This window comes from Muntiacus reevesi, chromosome 2 (genome assembly GCF_963930625.1).
Source record: "Muntiacus reevesi chromosome 2, mMunRee1.1, whole genome shotgun sequence".
NCBI lineage: Eukaryota > Metazoa > Chordata > Mammalia > Artiodactyla > Cervidae > Muntiacus > Muntiacus reevesi.
In genome coordinates, this window is record NC_089250.1 from 120,559,122 (window position 1) to 120,581,145 (window position 22,024).

The 22,024-nt window shown below is 39.5% G+C and overlaps 2 protein-coding genes across 9 annotated transcripts in view; one reads left to right on the forward strand and one right to left on the reverse strand.

Annotated features, from left to right (window-relative positions):
• GLUD1 (glutamate dehydrogenase 1) overlaps positions 1–10,836 on the reverse strand; it is a 36,321-nt gene extending 25,485 nt beyond the window's left edge. Inside the window, exon 1 of the mRNA XM_065922754.1 lies at positions 10,105–10,836. Within this exon, the coding sequence (XP_065778826.1) occupies positions 10,105–10,558 (454 nt within the window). The 5' untranslated portion in view covers positions 10,559–10,836. The remainder of the gene's footprint in view (positions 1–10,104) is intronic.
• A 46-nt stretch (positions 10,837–10,882) lies between these two features.
• The window catches only part of SHLD2 (shieldin complex subunit 2), a 108,851-nt gene continuing 97,709 nt past the window's right edge, over positions 10,883–22,024 (forward strand). For 3 of the 8 annotated variants that reach the window (XM_065922743.1, XM_065922746.1, XM_065922749.1), the window contains exons 1-2: positions 10,890–10,961; positions 11,990–12,042. The gene's annotated coding sequence lies outside the window, so the exon portion shown is untranslated. Of the gene's footprint in view, positions 10,962–11,989; positions 12,043–12,283; positions 12,334–22,024 lie in introns of those variants that run through there. The other 5 variants (XM_065922745.1, XM_065922751.1, XM_065922748.1 and 2 more) reach the window with 4 other exon arrangements.

Genomic DNA, 22,024 nt, shown 5'->3' on the forward strand with positions numbered 1-22,024 from the left:
TGTAGTGCCCACCATCTTCTAACAAGTGAATCCCCACCCAGACAGCAGCTGCCATGGATGTCTGCACCCGCTCACCTGGGTGAGCAGTGAGGTATAAGCAATGCTCTTAGGCTTCACGCCAGAACTGCTTGGGGTAATGTGTTTGAGGCAGCTGGCACAGTGTCTGCATGTGGCCAACACTTCACTCGCAACTATTTTCACTTCTATAATAAGTATTACAAAGTAGTGGCAAATAGCAAAGAAATGTACATTTCAAAAGTCTAAATGGATAGCATTTTAAGCAGTTCAATGAACTTTGATTTTATTACTTCTCAAGATAAATTCATAGGGGTGGTAAAGTAGTGCACTACTAAGAACCAGCATTTTTCTTCTTATATAGAAAGCCCTCTTATCAGTGTGCTTTTAGAGTCTGTGCAAGTAGTCACTAAATTATATTAACTTCTTTTTTCTAAAAGATTTTTTTTAATGTGGACCAGTTTTTTAAGTTTTTTTAATTGAATTTGTTACAATATTGTTTCTGTTGTGTGTTTTAGTTTTTTTCACCAGGAGGCATGTGAGATCTTAGCTCCCCAATCAGGGATCAAACCAGCACCCCCTGCATTAGAAGGGGAAGTCTTAATCACTGGACCACCAGGGAAGTCCCCCTTCCTTTCTTAAGAGGGGGAAAAGTTACTCTCCCTTACCCAGTGCTTATAACTAATGTATTCAATGAAAAACAGCTTGAAATATTAACATTCATAAATCAGACAGAAATTTAAGTTCTAGACTTAAGTGCTCATTGGAAACCAGACCCTTCTTTCTACAACATGGTGTAAACAAAATGTCTATTTTATTGCAAAAGTCCTGGAATGATGAGTCAGAAACTGCATGTAACAAAAAACATGTTTCCACTGGATGGCACCCAGGAATTCCTGTTTGTAAAGTGAAATTTTCTTTCCTAACCACACCCATTTACAGAATTCAACTGAAAGACACTGAAGAACAGTAGTTACATAAATTACCTCTCATTCCACAGGTATTTTCTGCAGGCTAGGAACCAATGACGACTTCCAGTGAATTGAGGCAAAGGACGACCACAAGGTAAGTAGTGGAGTCAGGGGAATAAGCCTTGGGACAGATAAAGGTAGACACAGAGAGGAACCTAGAAACCAGTGCAAGGGGTGCCTGGGCTAAAGAAGACATATGCTTTTATTTTAACTTTCTAATTAGTAATACATGAATGTTTTAAATTCTGGAAATCAGAAGATATACTAGTACAGAGTGACTCACACTATTAATCTGAGGAGGGAAAAAACAACCTCAACAAGTACTCTGCACTAAACACTCGAGATAACAGGTTAAAAAACTCCAGTAATACAGGAAATTACCTACACCCAAGGGAAAGCTAGTTACTTTTCCACCTTTGGGATTGGAAATCAAAGAAAAGTACTAAAAATACACTGCCACCTGAAAAATTCTTCAACACATTCTAACTGATGCTAAGAATATGACTGCAAAGAAGATAACATATCCACCAAATTTGTAAATTCAGTGGATTGGGAGATACTAGCACAATTGGTGATGTGACAAAATGATGTGATAAACTTCAAAGTTCTGAAATAAGGGGGAAACCTAGCATTTTTGAATGCCTACTTCATTTCAAGAATAGTAAATATTAAAGACAAAGTCACTCATAAAGCCAAATACCCACATGCATAAGAGAAAATCAGAAAAACTTAAAGCAAGAAGGACCTTATTTTCAGTATGAATATTCCCAATTTTTATAAAACCAAGTCTTTCTTTCCCTCTTTTCCATGGCAAAAAAGGCTAAAGGTAAGCAAGACCAACAGAGACTGGATGGAGAACAGGAACAGACACTAAAGGGAACAAATCTTATTAGAGAAATGGAGAAAAGAGAAAAGTATGTTGGAGTTTTTGGGTATCCTAAAGTATCAGAGCCTATGTTGACACTAGCATTGCTAGTGTGTGGGAAGAGATCAATTGGGTCTTTGAACAGCAGATGTAATAATGGAGGTAGATGCTTCCAATGGAAAGCGTAAGTCCACAGCTGGGTGCACCTTAATGGGAATTGGGTGATGACAGAGGTGTGGCCCACAGGTCTAATGTCATAAGAGATGGGGTATGGGGAAAGGAATAAATTAGAAGGTTGGAATTAACATATACACACTACATAAAATAGATCAACAAGGACCTACTGTATAGGTAGGTCTACTGTATAGGAATCCTACTCAGTACTCTGTAATAACTTCTATGGGAAAGAATCTGAAAAATAGAAAAAAACGCATGTATAACTCAATCACTATGCTTTACACCTGAGACCAACAACACTGCGAATCAACTCTACTCCAATGTAAAACGAAAATCAAAAGAGAAAGATACGGGGCCTAAAGTCAAGGACCATGGCTGATAGCAATCTGTGCTTTCAGTTCACCAGAGTAAACTAAAGAAACACCACCCATGACAATGTTTATTATACATCAAACTTGGTAACATTGGAGGAAGGGTTGGAAACAGAACTTTGTAATCCTACCTTTGATTCTCCAGAGAAGTTAACCTAATATATACTTATTTTGAGCTAACGAGTATCCAGATGTTTGAAAAGAACATCAGTGAAATGCAGACATCTGCAAACCATACACAGCACAAAACATTTCTCAGCCTTTTAACTTCATTCCCAAAGATTTTCCTTACTACCTTCAAGAGCCTAAGATTGGCGTACAGTTAAGTTTTTCTAGAAGGAAAAAAAATCGAAAGCAAAAACTGACTAAGTTGCTATGGTGATAAAGAAAACACACCAGCTGATTACGCTGAAAAAGATGTAGTGAAAACCACAACTGAGTAGCTTGAATTTTTCTTCCTTTTCCTAGCTGACTCAAAATCAAAACATACATAAAAGTTCTTAGCGACTAAGTAAGCTTTGTTTTTTATGATGAATCATTAACTAAATACATTCATATAATTCAAATGGTTTTAAAAGTTACTTGAACCTGGATCTTTTAATAGGGTTTGATTTATGGACTAGAAATTCAATTCCCACTTGTATTGTGTCTTTTCAGAAACTATACTCAATAACCAAGAGTTCTACCACAAGAATAGAAACCCAAAAAGGCAGAGAGGACTTACACCTCTTACTAAAGTTCATGCACTACTACACTTGTCATTTACTCATTAGAACCTATTTTCTCAATAATGTAATCCCCTAATTCGCAATGAAAGAACATAACTTAATTTACAATGAGGAGAGAAGGCAAAGAAGCAGTGAGAAACCAGTACCTACCCACCAGCAAGTAATGGTCATATAAAATACTCGAAGTCTCACAAAAATTCCTTCAGCCTCAGGAAGGAGTATTTAGTTCAAGAGCTAAGGACTGCTTTTGAAAGTATCCATGTAAGAAGGCAGGGAACACTTCATGGTTTTAACCTATTATCAAAATTTTTATTTTAAGTACTTTGGAGAGATAAATCTAAGCCTTCTGGAAGTGAATGTTTAGCAGATGCTGAAAAAATAGAATGGAAAATATATTTCTTTCCATTAAAATTTCAAAATTACATAACATATATGCCTGTTTTCATCAAAATTCAAATACAGGAAAGCAGATGTCTCCTAATTACCACTTATGACCTCATTCTTTAGGGGTGAATATTCTTAGCGACTTAAATGCATATGTATCCTTCCAAGTCATTTCCCTGCATTTATGTACATACATACCTATAGAACAAATAGCTCTGTTTTGTGCTTAAGTATTTAACTTACTGCCCAGTGGATGGAGGAAAGAATATGCATTAAGGGGGGAGGGAAGATTCTGTTAATTTTTGTTTTAATGATTCCTTACTCTGATAATAATACTAAACTTAGTCACACCTATTCATACCAAATAGGTCTTGGGAATGATGCTAGTAAGACTTGTAAATATAAAGTAGGTAACATTTAGTAAAAGACAACAATTTGTTATAAAAAGGTTCAAAGAGGTAAAGGCTCAAGTTTTCAGATATCTAGTTTCATATCTATTATTTACAAGTCTAGGAGATATCTGAGAGGGATCTTAAGAGAGGAAAAGAAGAATTATAGGGATACTGGAGACAAGGGAGGGACAGGTGTCACAGGGACTCTACTTTGCAAGGATGAAGTTGAGAAAAATATATGCCCATGTTTTTTCCTAAGGATCATTTTACACCAGATTTCCTTTAGTTTCCAAAACCCAATTCTCTTTCCTAGTAAGACTTCTTTCCCTAATACCATTTTTCTCCCAGTGTCACAGAGGAGAAAAGCGAGTTATCTTTGACTCTCCATTCCATACACCCTACCTGTAGGGGAATCCTGAAGCTATCAAGAAGCCAAGAATTGGTTCGTCAGAACAAAAGGTGCTCTTATTCAGCCAGGAAATTCCAAGGGCTTTAGGAACTCTCTATAGGGTGCTCCTGCCACCCCCCATAACTCTGGAAATTACAAGGATTTCAGGGGCTCTGTGTTAGCAACTAGAGTCGAAGGCCAAATATTAAAACAATGTGCATGCTCAGAACCCCTATCACTCAGGAAATTACACGGGTTTTAGAAGCTCTGTATTAGTAATCAAATGAGTATTTATGCTATAAAACCTTACTTTTCACTATTTACAGTCTGTCCTCATGATCCCAACACACACAGTCCCGCCTCCTGCTAGAGCTATCGTCACCGCCTCTTTGACATCTCTTTATCTGAAATGACCTTTTCCCAATCTAAGTCCTATCCACCTTTCCCTACCTCTAGACAAAGACAGTCTATCTCTGGCATCTTCCTTGCAGCAACATATTATTCAGAGTGCTTTCAACTGTTACTAGAATCCGCCTGCATGGGTTCCACCCTTGGTTTGGGAAGATCCTCTGGAGAAGGGAATGGCTAACCACTCCAGAATTCTTGCCTGGAGAATTCCATGGGCAGAGGAGCCTGGTGGACTACTGTCCATGGGGTTGCAGAGTCGGACACGACTGAGCGGCTAATGTTTTTTAGAAAAGGAAAGTCAACCTTTATAATTTTCATTTGTGTCATCTTTCACATTTTCAACTAGCCAAGAAGCAATTCAGAAAAAGTAGAAGGTCTGAGAGACTTTTGCCAGGAACAGTCAAGAGAAATAATAGCGATTCATGATCAAGTTTGCTTACTTTATAGGAAGAGACGCCCAGAAGAAAGCCATTTAAATATTATTGCACTGACTAGTAATAAATTTTGATTCACTTTTTAACTTTTTACATGAATAAATCCAGACAGTAAAGACTAAGAAGGTGGGTGCCGGAATCATATGGCTAGACCCTGAATTGAACCCTCCTACTTACTGCTGTGTGACCCCCGCCCCCCTCCAAAGGAGACCTCGTTCTTTAACCTTAGTATCTGCATCAGAAAATCTGGGTCAACAGTGCATTCATGAGGCTTTTCTGAGGAATCAAAGCAGTGATGTATGAAAAGCTCTTATCACTGTTATCCCTTGTTTTGCCAGTTGACCTTTGTGAAGGCAGACTCTGATGCCTTTTGAAAGGTAATCAGAAATATTCTGAACAGCCCTCTCCCAGACTGTCTGCTTGCCCTTCAGAAAACCTTTCCTGCCTTTATTAGTAGTATTTCTTACATTAACCCTTCAGTCTTGATAGTGTGTACTTCAATCTGCATTAATTTCTGCCTCTGGAAAGGGGAAAACATTGATTCATCTGGATAGTTAGGTCAGTTTTAGATAATGGTTGTAGTCTTAAGACTGTTCATGGTTATCTTGTAGCAAAGGATTGGGAATACAGGTGCTTCATTTTATAACTTTCACAAATATTCACAAAAATTACTCAGAATTATTTACAAATGTTCACAAATTATTAGAACATTTGTATTTTAACAAAGGATTTGTTGGGTGGAGCAGTTATAGGCCCATTTATGAACCAACGTGCTTCATTAAAGTGCTATTAAAGGTTTTTCCCTTCATTATTTATAACAACCTAATTATTATACAAAATAATCAGAAAAAAAATAAAAAGAAAAAAGTCTCATGTCAGAGACTACATAGGCTAGGAATTTTCAACACCCAGAAGTTGATATTTTAGTCTTTATCGGTTCCTGGCAAAGCCCTCAGTTACCTTTAACATAACTGGATATGAAACAATTTTATCAAGCAATCTAAATTATCACCAACAGCGCTAAAGCCAATTTCTTCCCACTATATAAGTTATAAAGTCTAAGTAATTCTCTACACTTAGTAATTTAAATGTCAAGTTTTACTGGAGTTTGATACATACTATTGATGTTTGTCCTCAAATTTTTGACGCCCCAATTCCTGCAACGTGTCCTTTGCATAATGAGTAAGCAGTTAAGTGTTTGTCTTTCTGCATATAGGGTTTTTACTGCCAAAGCAAACTAGCTGGAGGAATTCACACACAGTGACAGGAAGACTGAAGGACAATCAGGTCTCTTGTATAGCTCTCCTCCATTATCATGGCTTTTCATTCCCTAGTATTTTCGGGGGAAGCATCTGGCTCCATGAAATAAAAAGACTTTTATAACAGCAACACCAATTCATATTTAACTAAACAATATTAAAAAGAACAACAGGGCTACTACCACAGGGCTAAGGGCTAGAGGGTAGAAGACATATAAACTACCTGTACTCTAAACGAACTTTCAGATTCAGTTAAATTTATAGATACATACTCTAAAAACACTACATAGTGTGAATTTATTCAAACTTACCTATGTTTTGACAGTTGTCAATTTAGCATAAGAGAAATAAATCTGAAACATTTATTTTCAGTGAAAGCAGAGGAGGTCTCATTTTGAAACAGTATTGGTACTTTCTACAGTTTTCCCCAAAGCACTACTATTTACCACAAAATCAGACCCCAAAGGCTGAGGCGGGGCTTCAATACTGTATTAACTCCAACCCTTAGCGGGCTTCCCTGCCCCACCCCTACATCCAGCTGCCCAAAGACAAGAACAAAGACCATCTACCTCCTACTGTTTCTTTTTTGCATTTTGGTTCTTAGTGTTGACATTTGCAGCTAAATAAGACAATGTATCAGAATTACATCAGCTTTATTTAAATGATAATTTTAGAAAGTTCTGAGAGGAAAAATCAGCCACAGGAATTTGGACTCAACATTTTTAGTCTGAGGACTAAAAGGGAGTGGGGGATGGGAGGACTGGAGAGAAGAGAAAGTAAATTGACTCTTGCATCAATGAACTGCTATCATCAATCTCTCTACTTCTCTCCAACGAGTTAAATAATAAATTTCCTTCTTAAAAGGTACATTAATCTCAGGTAGAACCATAGTCAATAAAACACAGAGAGTTTATTCTGAGAAAGTTAACAGGAATAATCACTGATAATGTTTTCAAGCACATCTGAAAAAAGTCTTCTCAAAGCAAATTCCACAAGATTAATCTTTGCTGAAAATATCTAAGGCCTCTCTTGAAACTTTCCTTCAGAGCACGAAGCACACTCTTTTGCAAATCCTTAACAGATGTAAACCTACTGGCTTCCCTTAAATATAGTATGTGGGAAAAGAGAAGCATAAAAACAGTATGTATTATTAAATATTTACTTGGTATAAAGTACACATTAGCCATCCTCAGTTCTTAAAACCACCTGTTTCCCTTACAGAGATTATATTAGATTGTTGTTTTGTTTCAACCTTGAGAATTTTATGTTGGAAAACTCAGGTGTAAGGTTGCTCTTGAAGAAAGATTAGAAAGCCGAGGGTTGGAGAGGATGATGATGAAGAGCAGACGAGGGTCCTCTCCAACTCAAACAAGCTGGTTGAGTGAAGATGGGGAGAGAAGTGCGCTTAGGAGGGTAGGTTCACATGGCTAACCCAAAGCATTTAAAAAGTCTCAATCACCTAATACATGTTGTATTTCTAAAAATAGTTAATAACGTCCTTGTAGTATTTAATTAGAAGGGAAAAAGTAAAACCCACTGAAAATAAGTCCTTCTTGGAATATACATTCTCTGTAATAAGATGGGGATGATAAATGGGCAGGAAGATTCCAGAGTGTCATGAAAGCAAAGTATGGATGCCTACAGTACCTCTGTTTTGCAGATCATCTATTGAGTATCCTGTTCATTATCTTATGCAATCTAAAATATGTTGAAGAGCCTTCATAGCTACATAATCCTTCCCAATCCCGCTCCCTCTGTATTCCTTAAGATAATATATTCATCAGTTTATACACGCTGATTTTCTTTCATATTATCTTGCAATGCTTGCTACTACTTATTAGGTGCAATTCAGTTTGTTTATATGCTGGGATTTAGTAGTGCTTTCGGTAGCAAACCTTCTTGTAAACAGGATAAAAAGAACAGAGAATTGTATCTTAACATTCTAGTTACTAGAATCTAGTAGGAACAAGTGCTACAATAACAGTGCTTTCTATAGCTAATGCAATTTATTAATATTTTGCTATTAAAACCTATGGCAAGATGAAGAAGACTAACAAACTAGGGAAAACTTTAGTTGCTTCAGTGAGTTTGTGGAGCTGTGACTCATCATAGGAGAGGACCTGGTATAGAAAGAACAGAAAATAAAGAACTTCAAAGAAATGAACTCAGGTCCTGCAGGAAAACAAATATCCTGGCTTAGCTGTATATCTCTTAAGCAACTGGAAAATAATGTCAGCAAGACACATAAACATGATGTCCATTCTTCAGAAACAACTACAATTTAACATTTGCTAACTTTGCCTCTTCTACCATTTTTGCTTTTCTAGGGAGCCGGAATGTGAATTGCTGGTTTTGAGAATAAGGGAGTGGGCAGCAAGAAGAAAGGTGATGTAGATGGACAGAGTGTGTTTTATATAGCATTGGAGCTGGAATGGGAAATCAGAGATCAAAGAAGTTCAAAAGTTGGTTTTAAAAGAGGAAATTGAGAGCTAGAGGATAATTAAGCTCTAAAGGTTAAGTCCTAGAAGTGGGTGGGGCCAATGCAAATTTAGCAAGAAGTAAAAGTAAATCATTAAGCAGCCTGAAGCAACCTTTGTTCCCGGGCTAAGAATGCTAGCAGAGCGCAAACTTTCCTCCTAGAGAGATTTCTAAAAGTCATCCTTAGTAGTCAGCCAGTATAACAGAACACTGGATCTGATTTACTGAGACAAAGGGTCCAGCCTAACATCCTCTGTGCTTATTCGGCAACCTCCAGCTGGATTCTACCTCCCCGGGTTCTTTCTTTATTCTACACAATTTTTTAGTAGAAAAATGTGTTTTTAACACTGTTAAGCACGATTAAAAACGCACCGTGCGATTTTAAGGAGTAAAAAAGAGAGGGGAGCCTTTTTTTTCCCCCTCAAAAAAAAGCAATCGGACTGCAGAAGCCAAATCTACAGACATTCAAAAACTACTACAAACCTGATGACTATCAAATTCTAGCCGATTCAACCCCTTTCTTCAAGTACTTTTCCCCCTCAATCTCAAACGTGGTGCTAGCCTGGACCAGTACACACCCCCACAGCTACCTCATTCCATTGGCTGGCAGGCTGTCTTGCAGTCTACACCCTTTAGATCTACCCTCCGAACGCCCAGTGTTTGTCTGATGTTACACTGTTCATGTATTACCATTTTGTGTGTGTGTGCAAAGCTGCCACAGTAGGAAGATAATTTAAAAGATCGACTATAATTAATAAATTCATTTAGTTAGTAAAACTGTAGATGTCGATTCATTTTGTATGTTCCTTTATCATCTGTCACTACTGTGAAAGAGTGAAAAAATCCGAGAACAATTATTTCATGCTTTGCATTCGCTTGAGTCACAGAAGATCACAAAATCTTGCAGAGGCAGACAGATGGGTCTGTCATTTTCTTTTCTACAAGTGCTCTTCGTCAGGACCCACCCTGCTTGTCACAGTGGCTAGGATCAAAAGAACAGCGTAGCGTCTTCTGCATACAGCATCAACAAGCTCGCGGGGGGAGGACCAACTACGGGGTGGTGATGGAGCAGAAAATCCACTATCCATCGGAGCCTGACACAGCTGAGGCCGGGACTTGGGGGAACGGGGACAGCATGGGAGGGCGACGGTACCAGCCCGGGCTGGGCTGAGCAGTGAGCCCCCGAGGCTGGAGGCCAGGCGGGGCGGGGCAGGGCAGGGCACAAGGGGCTCACCTCCCTTGCAGGGCGTGCGGTGCTGGCTGTGCTGGGCCCGGTAGCCCTCGATGACTTCCCAGGAGCCGTCGTCGCGCCGGATGGGGAAGGACAGGCTCAACACATGGTTGCAGGGCTTGATGATCCGCAGGATGCCACGCACCCGGTTCCGCTTCTGCTCCTCGGTCTCCCGGGTCTTGAGGTCCTCCACCAGCTTGTCCTCCACGATGCTGGCACCGCGGTCAAAGAAGCCCTCCACCATCTTGAAGAAGTTGGGGTCGTCCTCGCGGTCGGCCGCCGCCTCGCTGTAGTGTCGCCGAGCGGGTGGCACAAGCCCTGGCTGCGGGGCGGCGACGGCTGCGGCAGCCTGCCCGCGGGCCCGGCCCAGCAGCACGGCCGAGTCGGTAGCCACTGAACCCAGGGCTGCGGGCCCGACGCGGGACAGCAGCAGCGCTTCACCCAGGCACCGGTACATGGCGGCGGGACGGAGGCCACGGAGGAGAGACGCTCTCGCAGGCCCGGAGACGGACGGAGGGAGGAAGGGCCCGGCGCGGGCTGCCCTTTTAAGCCACAGCTTCCTGCCTTCCTGGCTATCCCCTCCCCTCCGGCGCTCGCCGCCTAACGGGGAGGACGGACTTTGGGTGCCACGGGCCAATGTCGCCTGTGAATGGCAGGGCGGGGGGCGCGCACCGCCCAGGGAGCCGGGCCTCCGCCTCCGCCGCGGCCTCGCCCGGCCTCCCCGGCGGCGGCGTGAGCCGGCGGGGACGCTCGGGGGCGCGCAGCCGCGATCGGGCCGGATGCGCATGCTCGCAGGCCGGGGGGCGGGGCGAGGGCGCCAGCACGGGGCTGGGATCTGCGGGGAAGAGCTGGAGTCTAAGGTCTGTGCGCAGCCCGGGCCTCTCCCGGAGAGGGGTTTTGAGTGGGGAGGGGGCCTCGGTGGGAAGAGGCCTACCCGCCTCTTGGGGGCGCTAAGAGTCTGGTCCCAAGAGCTTGGGCGGTCTGGCGGTGGGCCCGGGGTGGGTGAGTCATGGGTGTCCCTCCTTTCCGCCCGCGCGCTCTCGGGCGGGGCGGCCATCCTTCCACCCCTGCGCCTGTCTTCGGATGGCCGGCAGAAGCACCGTTAGGAGGTCGGGCTAAGAGCTTGTCTTTTCCACTGGGACTGAGACGAACTTAGGTCTTTGGAGTTGGAGTTTTGAAGTGTCTTGCAAGAAATGGAAAGGAGAAGGCTTGGGAGCTGGGGACTCCCTTGTCTATTGGGTTTTACTGCTTTAAGTTTTTAATTTTGTCCCATTCAACCACTGCGTGATGTTGAGATAGTTACGTGAATCATTGTTGTTGTATCTTTCTGAAATTTACTGTTTCCGCATTTCAGAGAGATGTTCTCGAAATAGTTAAAAAACAACACTATAGAACTGCAATAATACTCCAGGATATTCTCAGTAATAAATGTACTAATAGTCCAGAATAGAATTTGTAAAGGTTAAAAGACATGAGAGTTTAATTATATACTTAAACATACTTGATGAGAAATGCTAGTTATACACTTCTATGGGTACAGTTAGATGCTAGTAAAAGTCTGATGACTCAGTTTTTAAGACAAGCTATCAAAGGCCACATTACCAACTTAAGTGGTTCCAGTGTACGTTGGTGATTTTAAAATGGTACTTTTTTGACCTGCAGAACGACTTTGCCTCCTGACATTCACTTTATTCATCTGTTAATTAGCATATGGAAGAGAATGTTTTAATTCTTACAGTTTTCTGTGAAGTATAAGGTGACAACCTAGATCAATTAAATTTCTTTCATCTATGCAGTATACTGTCAAAACAAAAAAAAAGGTGGAGCTTATGTTTTATCTTATTTGCTAGATAGTTAGTAGTGATTTATATTTGTATTGTGTTTTCAGTGGTAACTGTTCTCTGGACTGAATCCTGAATTTGTCTTGGTCAAAGGATTAAGGTATCAAGTTTCCTTTTCACTTGATAGTGTTATTATATATTGCAAAAACTACAACAACCAAAAACCTTAAAAAGTATCAGAATAAAATGATTAGAATCAGTAAACATGGAAATTCAGGTTAAATTCTTAGGTATGGTTTGAAGAAAGTGTTTTAAAAGCTTAGTTTTATTGCACTTCTTTATCTCCTTCTTGATAATGACAGCCTTCAGAAAAATTAATGTTTAACTTTTCTTCTTCCAAGTTTTGTTCACCTGAATTCAAGAAGTTACTAATAGAGAAGCAATGGAAGGAGTGAGTAAATTTTAATTGAGAGTCTGCTGTGTGTTGATGTCTTATGAAATGTCTCCAAAAAAACCTCCTAGATTTTTAAATTTTTAGAATCTTTGTTATGTTTTTAAATTGTGTACAAGTTGTAAAAAAAAAGTCAAACAGTAAAGATAGATTTTTAAAAGTAGAGTGAAATCAAACACTACTGCTCTCCTCACCTTCCCATTTAGTAAGTAGTTGGAATGCTTCTTTTCATACTGAAGTAGGTATTATAATTCCTGATTTTAACAGGAGGGTGAACTGAGGCTTGCAGAGACCAAGTAAATAGTTGATCATCTAGATGATAAATGGCAGACTAATATTCAAACTGTATATCTGACTCCAAGTTATGCCGTTTCTAGTATTCCAAGAAATATTTTAATTACGTGTTGTATTTAGTTTAAAATTATATACTGTGATGTAAATCTGGTAAGTTTCAGCTTTACACTGATGATTGCCTTAATAAAATATACAGATATTTTGCAAATTAAGGTTTAATTATTGATAATAATTTTCAGTTCAAAGGATGGCTCGAATTTAACTTGAAAGGAATTTTGGTCATTAGATAGCATTCAGTAAAGACAATTCATTTTCTCCTTTTAAGGTTTATGCATTTTCCTTAGCTGTTTCAAAATTCCAGGTCTTTTCTCTTTGATTTGTAGCATGCTTTTGTGTTTTCAAGTGCTTTAAAAAATATTTTAGAAGAATTATTTTAGGATTTAGAAAGACATAGCATATAAATACAGGAACAACACGGTGGTTTTAAAAAATAATTTAATTAGAAAAGGCAATATATACTTTCTGTCTTAGATTTGTCTATTCTGGACATTTTTTTTAAATGGAATCATGCAGTCATTATGTGGTTCTTTGTGACTGGCTTCTTTCACTTCGTGTATGTTTTAAAGACTCATATCTATTGTAGCATGTGTCAATATTTCATTTTTTTAATGGTTGAATAGTATTTGTTGTATGGCTATAGTCCTCTTTCATATATATTCAGCTCAGTTCAGTCGCTCAGTTGTGTTCAACTTTTTGTGACCCCATGCACTGCAGCACGCTAGGCCTCCCTGTCCACCACCAACTCCCGGAGTTTGCTCAAACTGATGTCCATTGAGTCAGTGATGCCATCCAACCACCTCATCCTCTGTCGTCCCCTTTTCCTCCCACCTTCAATCTTTCCCAGCATCAGGGTCTTTTCAAGTGAGTCAGTTCTTCCCATCAGGTGGCCAGAGTATTGGAGTTTAAGCTTCAGCATCAGTCCTTCCAATGAATATTCAGGACTGATTTCCTTTAGGATTGACTGGTTTGATCTCCTGGAAGTCCAAGGGACTCTCAAGAGTCTTCTCCAGCACCATAGTTCAAAAGCATCAATTCTAAAGTGCTCAGCTTTCTTTATAGTCCAACTCATACATCCATACATGACTACTAGAAAAACCATAGCTTTGACTCGACAGACCTGTGTTGGCAAAGTAATGTGTCTGCTTTTTAATATTCTGTCTAGGTTGGTTATAACTTTTCTTTCAAGGAGTAAGCATCTTTTAATTTCGTGGCTGCAGTCACCATCTACAGCGATTTTGGAGTCCCCCAAAATAAAGTCTGCCACTGTTTCCACTTTCGTATATATGTGTGTCTATATATGTGTGTGTATATATATGTATCTTCTTAAAAAATTTATTTGGCTGTGCCAAGTCTCGGTTATGGCACACGGGATCTTTGATTTTTGTTGCACCATGTGGAATCCTTTAGTTTTGGCATACAGGATCTTTAGTTGCAGCATGTAGGATCTAGTTCCCTGACCAAGGATCAAACCCTGGTCCCCCACCTTGGTAGTACAGAGTCTTAGCCATTGGACCATCAGAAAAGTTTTATGGCCCTCTTTTTTTATCTATTAATCTTTGACAGACGTTTGGTTATTTTCACTTTTTGGCTATCCTAACACTACTATAAATGTTCTTGTAGCTACTTTTGTTTGGACAGATACTTTCAATTTTGTTGGGTACACACCTGTTAGAGTGGAATTGTTGAATTATATGATAACTCTGTGTAACCTTTTTTTTTTTTTTTAAATTTCATTTTATTAGTTGGAGGCCAATTACTTCACAACATTTCAGTGGGTTTTGTCATGCATTTACACAAATCAGCCATAGAGTTACACGTATTCCCCATCCCGATCCCCCCTCCCACCTCCCTCTCCACCCGACTCCTCTGGGTCCTCCCAGTGCACCAGGCCCGAGCACTCGTCTCATGCATCTCACCTGGGCTGGTGATCTGTTTCACCATAGATAATATACATGCTGTTCTTTTGAAACATCCCACCCTCACCTTCTCCCACAGAGTTCAAAAGTCTGTTCTGTACTTCTGTGTCTCTTTTTCTGTTTTGCATATAGGGTTATCATTACCATCTTTCTAAATTCCATATATATGTGTTAGTATGCTGTAATGTTCTTTATCTTTCTGGCTTACTTCACTCTGTATAATGGGCTCCAGTTTCGTCCATCTCATTAGAACTGATTCAAATGAATTCTTTTTAACGGCTGAGTAATATTCCATGGTGTATATGTACCACAGCTTCCTTATCCATTCATCTGCTGATGGGCATCTAGGCTGCTTCCATGTCCTGGCTATTATAAACAGTGCTGCGATGAACATTGGGGTGCACGTGTCTCTTTCAGATCTGGTTTCTTCGGTGTGTATGCCCAGAAGTGGTATTGCTGGGTCATATGGCAGTTCTATTTCCAGTTTTTTAAGAAATCTCCACACTGTTTTCCATAGTGGCTGTACTAGTTTGCATTCCCACCAAGAGTGTAAGAGGGTTCCCTTTTCTCCACACCCTCTCCAGCATTTATTGCTTGTAGACTTTTGGATAGCAGTCATCCTTACTGGCGTGTAATGGTAACTCATTGAGGTTTTGATTTGCATTTCTCTAATAATGAGTGATGTTGAGCATCTTTTCATTCTGTGTAACCTTTTGGGAAGCTGCCCAGCTGTTCTTCACAGCAGCTGGACCATTTTAATTCCTACCAGTGGAGGATTCCAACTTCTTTGTATTTTCCCAAACACCTGTTATTATCTGGTGTGAAGGGATAACTCATTTTGATTTTGATTTGCATTTCCTTGATGGCTAATGATGTTGAGCATCTTTTTATGTACTTACTGACAGTTTATATATATATATATATATATATGTATTTTATATATTAATTTTAATTGGAGGATAATTACTTTACAATATTGTGATGGTTTTGCCATACATCAATATGAATTGGCCATTCGTATACATGTGTTTCCCCCCCCATCCTGAACCCCACCTCCCTCCCCACCCTATCCTTCTGGGTTGTCCCAGAGCACTGGCTTTGGGTGCCCTGCTTCATGCATAGAACTTGCACTGGTCATCTATTTTACATATGGTAATGTACATGTTTCAGTGCTATTCTCTCAAATCGTCCCACCCTTGCCTTCTCCCACTGAGTCCAAGTCTGTTCTTTACATCTGTGTCTCCTTTGCAGCCCTGCAGGTAGGATGGTTGGTACTGTCTTTCTAAATTCCATAAATATACATTAATATTCAGTTTTTGTCTCTCTTTTTCTGACTTACTTCACTGTGTATAATAGGCTGCAGGTTCATCCACTTCATTAGAACTGACTCAAATGCGTTTCTTTTTACAGCTGAGTAATATTCCGTTGCTTCCTTATCCATTCATCTATCAATGGACATCTAGGTTGCTTTCATGTCCTAGCTATTGTAAATATTGCTGCAATGAACATTGTGGTATATATGTCTGTTTCAGTTCTGGTTTCCTTGGGGTGTATGCCCTGCAGTGGGATTGCTGGGTCATATGGCAGGTCTGACAATTTGTATGTATTTTTAAAGAGAAATGTATAGTCTCACCCTTTTCCCACTTTTCATTTGGATTGTCTTTTTATTGTTGACTTGTAGGAGTTTTGGGTTTTTTAAAATTTATTTTTGGCTGTGCTGGTTCTTGGTTGTTGCACAAGCTTTTCTCTGATGGTGGCAAGTGGGGGGCCGCTCTCTGGCTGTGCTGTTGGGCTTGTTTCAGTGGCCTCTCTTGTTGCAGAGATTGCACTGTAGGGTGTTGGGCTTCAGTAATTGTAGCACATGAGCTCAGTAGTTGCAACTCGAGGGCTACAGAGTGCTGGCTCATTAGTTGTGGTACACGGACTTAGTTGCTCTGCAGCATGTGGGATCTTCCTGGATTTAGAACCCATATCTCTTGCACTGACAGGTGAATTCTTTACTATTGAGCCACCAAGGAAGCCCCTTTGTAAGAGTTATTTATATATTTTTGTTTTGTATTGTTTTTCCTGTGAGAGTTCTTATATATTTTAGATACAAATCCTTTATCACATATATGATTTGAAAGTGTTTACGTCTGTTCTGTGGCTTGTCTTTTCACTTTGTTGATGCTGTCCTTTGAAGGACATAAAGTTTTTAAGTTTGATGAAGTCCAGCTTACAAATGTTGTATTTTGTGGCTTGTGCTTTTGATGTCATGTCTAACAAACAATTGTCTAATCGAAAGTCAGGAAGATTTGCACCCGTGTTCTAAAAGTTTTATACTTTTAGTTTTTCCATTTTGAGTTGATTTTTGTACAAAAAGTGAGGAAGGAATCCAGTTTCATTTTTTGCATGTGGATAACAAATTGTCCCAGCACTATTTGTTCAACAAAAGACTATTTTTTTCCCATTGACTTGCCTTTGAATTCTATTGAAATCAATTGACCTAAATGTCAGGATTTCTTTCTTTCTTTTTTTTAAATTCATTAAATTTTCGAGAAGGTTATTTATTTAAGAACTTTCAGTAGACAAATTTTCAAACATTAATAAAGAAGAAAAAAATAGTATGATATACTCCCCCATGCACTCATCTCCTAGCATCAACAATTAACAACACATGTTTTGTCTATGCACTCACTCATTCTCCGTCCCCTCAGTTGGACTATTTTAAACCAAATCCCAGTATATCATTTATTATATATTCATCAGCATATATGTCTATAAGATAAGATCTCTTGATATATATAATAATCACAGTTTATTATCTTACTTGCAACAAAACATAATTCTTTGGCACTATCAGATAGTCAGTGTGCAAATCTTCCCTATTTCTTAAGAGAACACGGATGCTTATGAAAATGTGAAAGTGTTAGTCGTTCAGTGGTGTCCGAGTCTTTGCGACCCCAGGCACTGTAGCCCAGCAGGCTCCTCTGTCCATGGGATTTACCAAGCAAGAATACTAGAGTGGGTAGCCGTTCCCTTCTTCACGGGAATCTTCCCATCCCAGGAGTCAAACCTGGGTCTCCTGCATTTCAGGCAGATTCTTTACTATCTAAGACACCAGGGAAGCCCATATTAAATTTAAAATCAGTTACCTTGATAATATGTAAATTATATTCTTTCTCAGCTTAACTGAAACTAGTTACGTACAAAAGGGGTGTGTGTGTGCGCGCGCGTGTGTGCGCACATATGATGGATGTGTCTAAATAAAAAGGTTGGTCTAGGTTGATAAAGTCTCTTGATATATATAATAACCACAATTTTATTATCACATTTGCAGCAAAGCATAATTCCTTGGCATTATTGAATACTCAGTGTTCAAATTTTCCCTATTTCTCCAGAGAACATGGATACTTATATTCAATTTAAGTTTTATTTTCTTGATAACATGTAAATCATATTTTCTCTCTAGTTTAATTAAAACTAGTTACATACAAAAGCTTGCTTTAGATTGTGTGTGTGTGTGTGTGTGTGTGTGTGTGTGTGTGATGGACATCTAAATAAAGAGGTTGATCCAGGTTGAAATGGTATGAAGTGGGAAAAGCAATGCATCCTGAGAGAAAGTGTGTTAGTCACTCAGTAGTATCCGACTCTTTGTGACCCCATGGACTGGAGCCCACCAGGCTCCTCTCTCCATGGAATTCTCCAGGCAAGAATATTGGAGTGGGTTGCCATTTCCTTCTCCAAGGATTTATTTCTTCATCCTTTAGTTCTTTTCCGCTCACCCATATGTCTTATCTTTATGCTGGTACCCCATGGTCTTGGTTACTGCAGCTTTGTAGTAAGTTTTGAAATCAGGAAGTGTGGTTTTGTTCCAACTTTGTTCTTTTTCAAGATTGTTTGGTTCTTCTTAGTTGCTTGAATTTTCAAATGAATTTTAGGATCAGGTGGTCTATTTCTGCAAAGAAGCCAGATAGAATTTTGACTGGCTTTATGCTGAATCTGTAGATCAACTTGGAGAGTGGTGCCATTTTAGCAGTATTATATCTTCATGAATCAGAAGTCTTTTAATTTATTTGAGTCTTTTGACGTTTCTCTCAGTCATGTTTTGTCTTATCAGACTAAGTTTTGTGCTTCTTTTCTTAAATTTATTAATAAATATTTTACTCTTTTTTGATGCTCTTATAACGGGACTTGTTTTCTTAACTCCATTTTCAGATTATCCATTGCAAGTATACAGAAATATAGTTGAATATTATATATTGACCTTTTAAAAAAATACTCATTTATTTATTTATTTGGCTGCCCTGGATCTTAGTTACAGCATGCAGGGTCTTTAGTTTCAGCATGTGAGGTCTAATTCCTGACCAGAAATCCAACTCAGGTCCCTGGCATTGGGAGTGCTGAGTCCTATTGGACCACCAGGAAAGTCCCTATATTGATCTTTTATCAATTTAGGTCTCATTTATTGACTGAACTCAATTTATTAGTTCTGATCATTATTTTAGTGAATTCATTAGGATTTTCTGTGTACAAGATCATGTCATCTACAGATAGAGATAGGTTTATTTCTTCCTTTCCAATCTGGGTGTGTTTTACTTTATTGCCTGATTGCCCCTTACTGTTTTTTTTTTCTTTTTTTTTTTATGTTGCATAGTATTTCATTGTATGAATGTGCCATATTATTTTTAACTAGTCTCTCACTGATGGTCTTGCAGGTTGTTTCCAGTTTCTTGAAGTTAGAGCAGTGCTGCAGTGAATAACTTATTACATAGAATATTGGTTTTCAAACTCTTCATCTCAGGTCTGCTTTAGTGTCTTAAGTATGAGTAGTGAATTTGAACTGAGACAGAATTTAGTAGTCATCATAATTTTACTTATAGAGTTGTTTAGTTCATATTTGACAAAAAAATCATTGTCCTATTTCAATATTAAAAATGATATAATAAAACCAGCTGATATAACAAATCAAATTTAATTTTTTGTGAAGTTTGCCCAGCGTTCAAATGTTCTTTTGATGAATTTGTAGGGGAGAAAGTGGTCTCCCCGTCCTGTTCCTCTGCCATCTTAGCTCCTCCCCCAAATTTAATTTTTTAACAAGCGCTTTTAAAACAAGGAATGGAAAATCTATGTTTTTTTAAATCAGGTCCCCATGTTGCTAAGTTTTATAGGTTTTAGTTCATAAGTGCTTGTCAGTACCTCATTATTCACCCAGATGAGTGTAGCGGAGAGAAGAGTATACCCCATGAAAAGGAAAGATCATTAGCATAGGTCTGAAGATAGGTCGAAATCAGATTGATTATATTCTTTGCAGCCAAAGACGGAGAAGCTCTATACAGTCAGCAAAAACAAGACCGGGAGCTGACAGTGGCTCAGATCATGAACTCCTTATTGCAAAATCCAGAAGAAAGTAGGGAAAACCACTAGACCATTCAGGTATGATCTAAATCAAATCCCTTATGATTATACAGTGGAAGTGACAAACATATTCAAGGGATTAGATCTGATAGACAGTGCCTAAAGAACTATGGATGGAGGTTCGTGACATTGTATAGGAGGCAGTTATCAAGATCATCCACAAGAAAAAGAAATGCAAAAGGCAAAATGGTTGTCTGAGGAGGCCTTACAAAATAGCTGAGGAAAGAAAAGATGCAAAAGGCAAAGGAGAAAAGGAAATATATACCCATTTGAATGCAGAGTTCCACAGAATAGCAAGGAGAGATAAGAAAGCCTTCCTCAGTGATCAATGCAAAGAAATAGAGGAAGGCAATAGAATGGGAAAGACTAGAGATCTCTTCAAGTAAATTAGAGATACCAATGGGACATTTCATGCACAGATGGGCACAATGAAGGACAGAAATGGAATGAAACTAACAGAAGCAGAAGATACTAAGAAAGGGGGCAAGAATACACAGAAGAACTGTACAAAAATGATCTTCATGACCCAGATAACCATGATGGTGTGATCGCTGGCCTAGAGCCAGACATCTGGAATGCAAAGTCAAGTGGGCCTTAGGAAGCATCACTATGAACAAAGCTAGTGGAGGTCTTGGAATTCCAGTTGAGCTGTTTTAAATGCTGAAAGAATATGCTGCGAAAGTGTTGCACTCAATATGCCAGCAAATTTGGAAAACTCAGCAGTGGCCACAGGACTGGAAAAGGTCTGTTTTCATTCCAATCCCAAAGAAAGGCAGTGCCAAAAAATGCTCAAAGTACTGCACAATTGCACTCATCTCACACGCTAGTAAAGTAATGCTCAAAATTCTCCAAGCCAGGCTTCAACAGTACATGAACCGTGAACTTCCAGATGTTCAAACTGAATTTAGAAAAGGCAGAGAAACCAGAGATCAAATTGCCACCATCTGTTGGATCATGGAAAAGCAAGAGAGCTCCAAAATAATATCTACTTCTGCTTTATTGACTATGTCAAAGCCTTTGACTGTGTCATCACAACAAACTGTGGAAAATTCTGAAAGAGATGGGAATACCAGACCACCTGACCTGCCTCCTGAGAAATCTGTATGCAGGTCAAGAAGCAACAGTTAGAACTGGACATGGAACAACAGACTGGTTCCAAATTGGGAAACGAGTACTTTCCCAAGGCTGTATATTATCACCCTGCTTATTTAACTTATATGCAGAGTACATCATGAGAAAAGCTGGGCTGGAAGAAGCACAAGCTGGAATCAAGATTGCCAGGAGAAATATCAATAACCTCAGATATGCAGATGATATCACCATTATGGCAGAAAGTGAAGAGGAACTAAAAAGCCTCTTGATGAAAGTGAAGGGGGAGGAGAGTGAAAAAGTTGGCTTAAAGCTCAACATTCATAAAAGTAAGATCATGGCATCTGGTCCCATCACTTCATGGGAAATAGATGGGGAAACAGTGGAAACAGTGTCAGACTTTATTTTTTTGGGCTCCAAAATCACTGCATATGGTGATAGCAGCCATGAAATGAAAAGACACTCCTTGGAAGGAAAGTTATGACCAATCTAGATAGCATATTTAAAAGCAGAAACATTACTTTGCTAAAAAAGGTCCATTTATTCAAGGCTTTGGTTTTTCCAGTAGTCATGTATAGATGTGAAAGTTGGATGGTGAAGAAAGCTGAGTGCCGAAGAATTGATGCTTTTGAACTGTGGTGTTGGAGAAGGTTCTTGAGAGTCCCTTGGACTGCAAGGAGGTCAACCAGTCCATCCTAAAGGAAATCAGTCCTGGATGTTCATTGGAAGGACTGATGTTGAATCTGAAGCTCCATTACTTTGGCCACCTCATGCGAAGAGTTGACTCATTGGAAAAGACCCTAATGCTGGGAAGGATTAGGGGCGAGAGGAGGAGGGGACCACAGAGGATGAGATGGCTGGATGGCCTCACCGACTTGATGGACATGGGTTTGGGTAGACTCCGGGAGTTGGTGATGGACAGGGAGGCCTGGCGT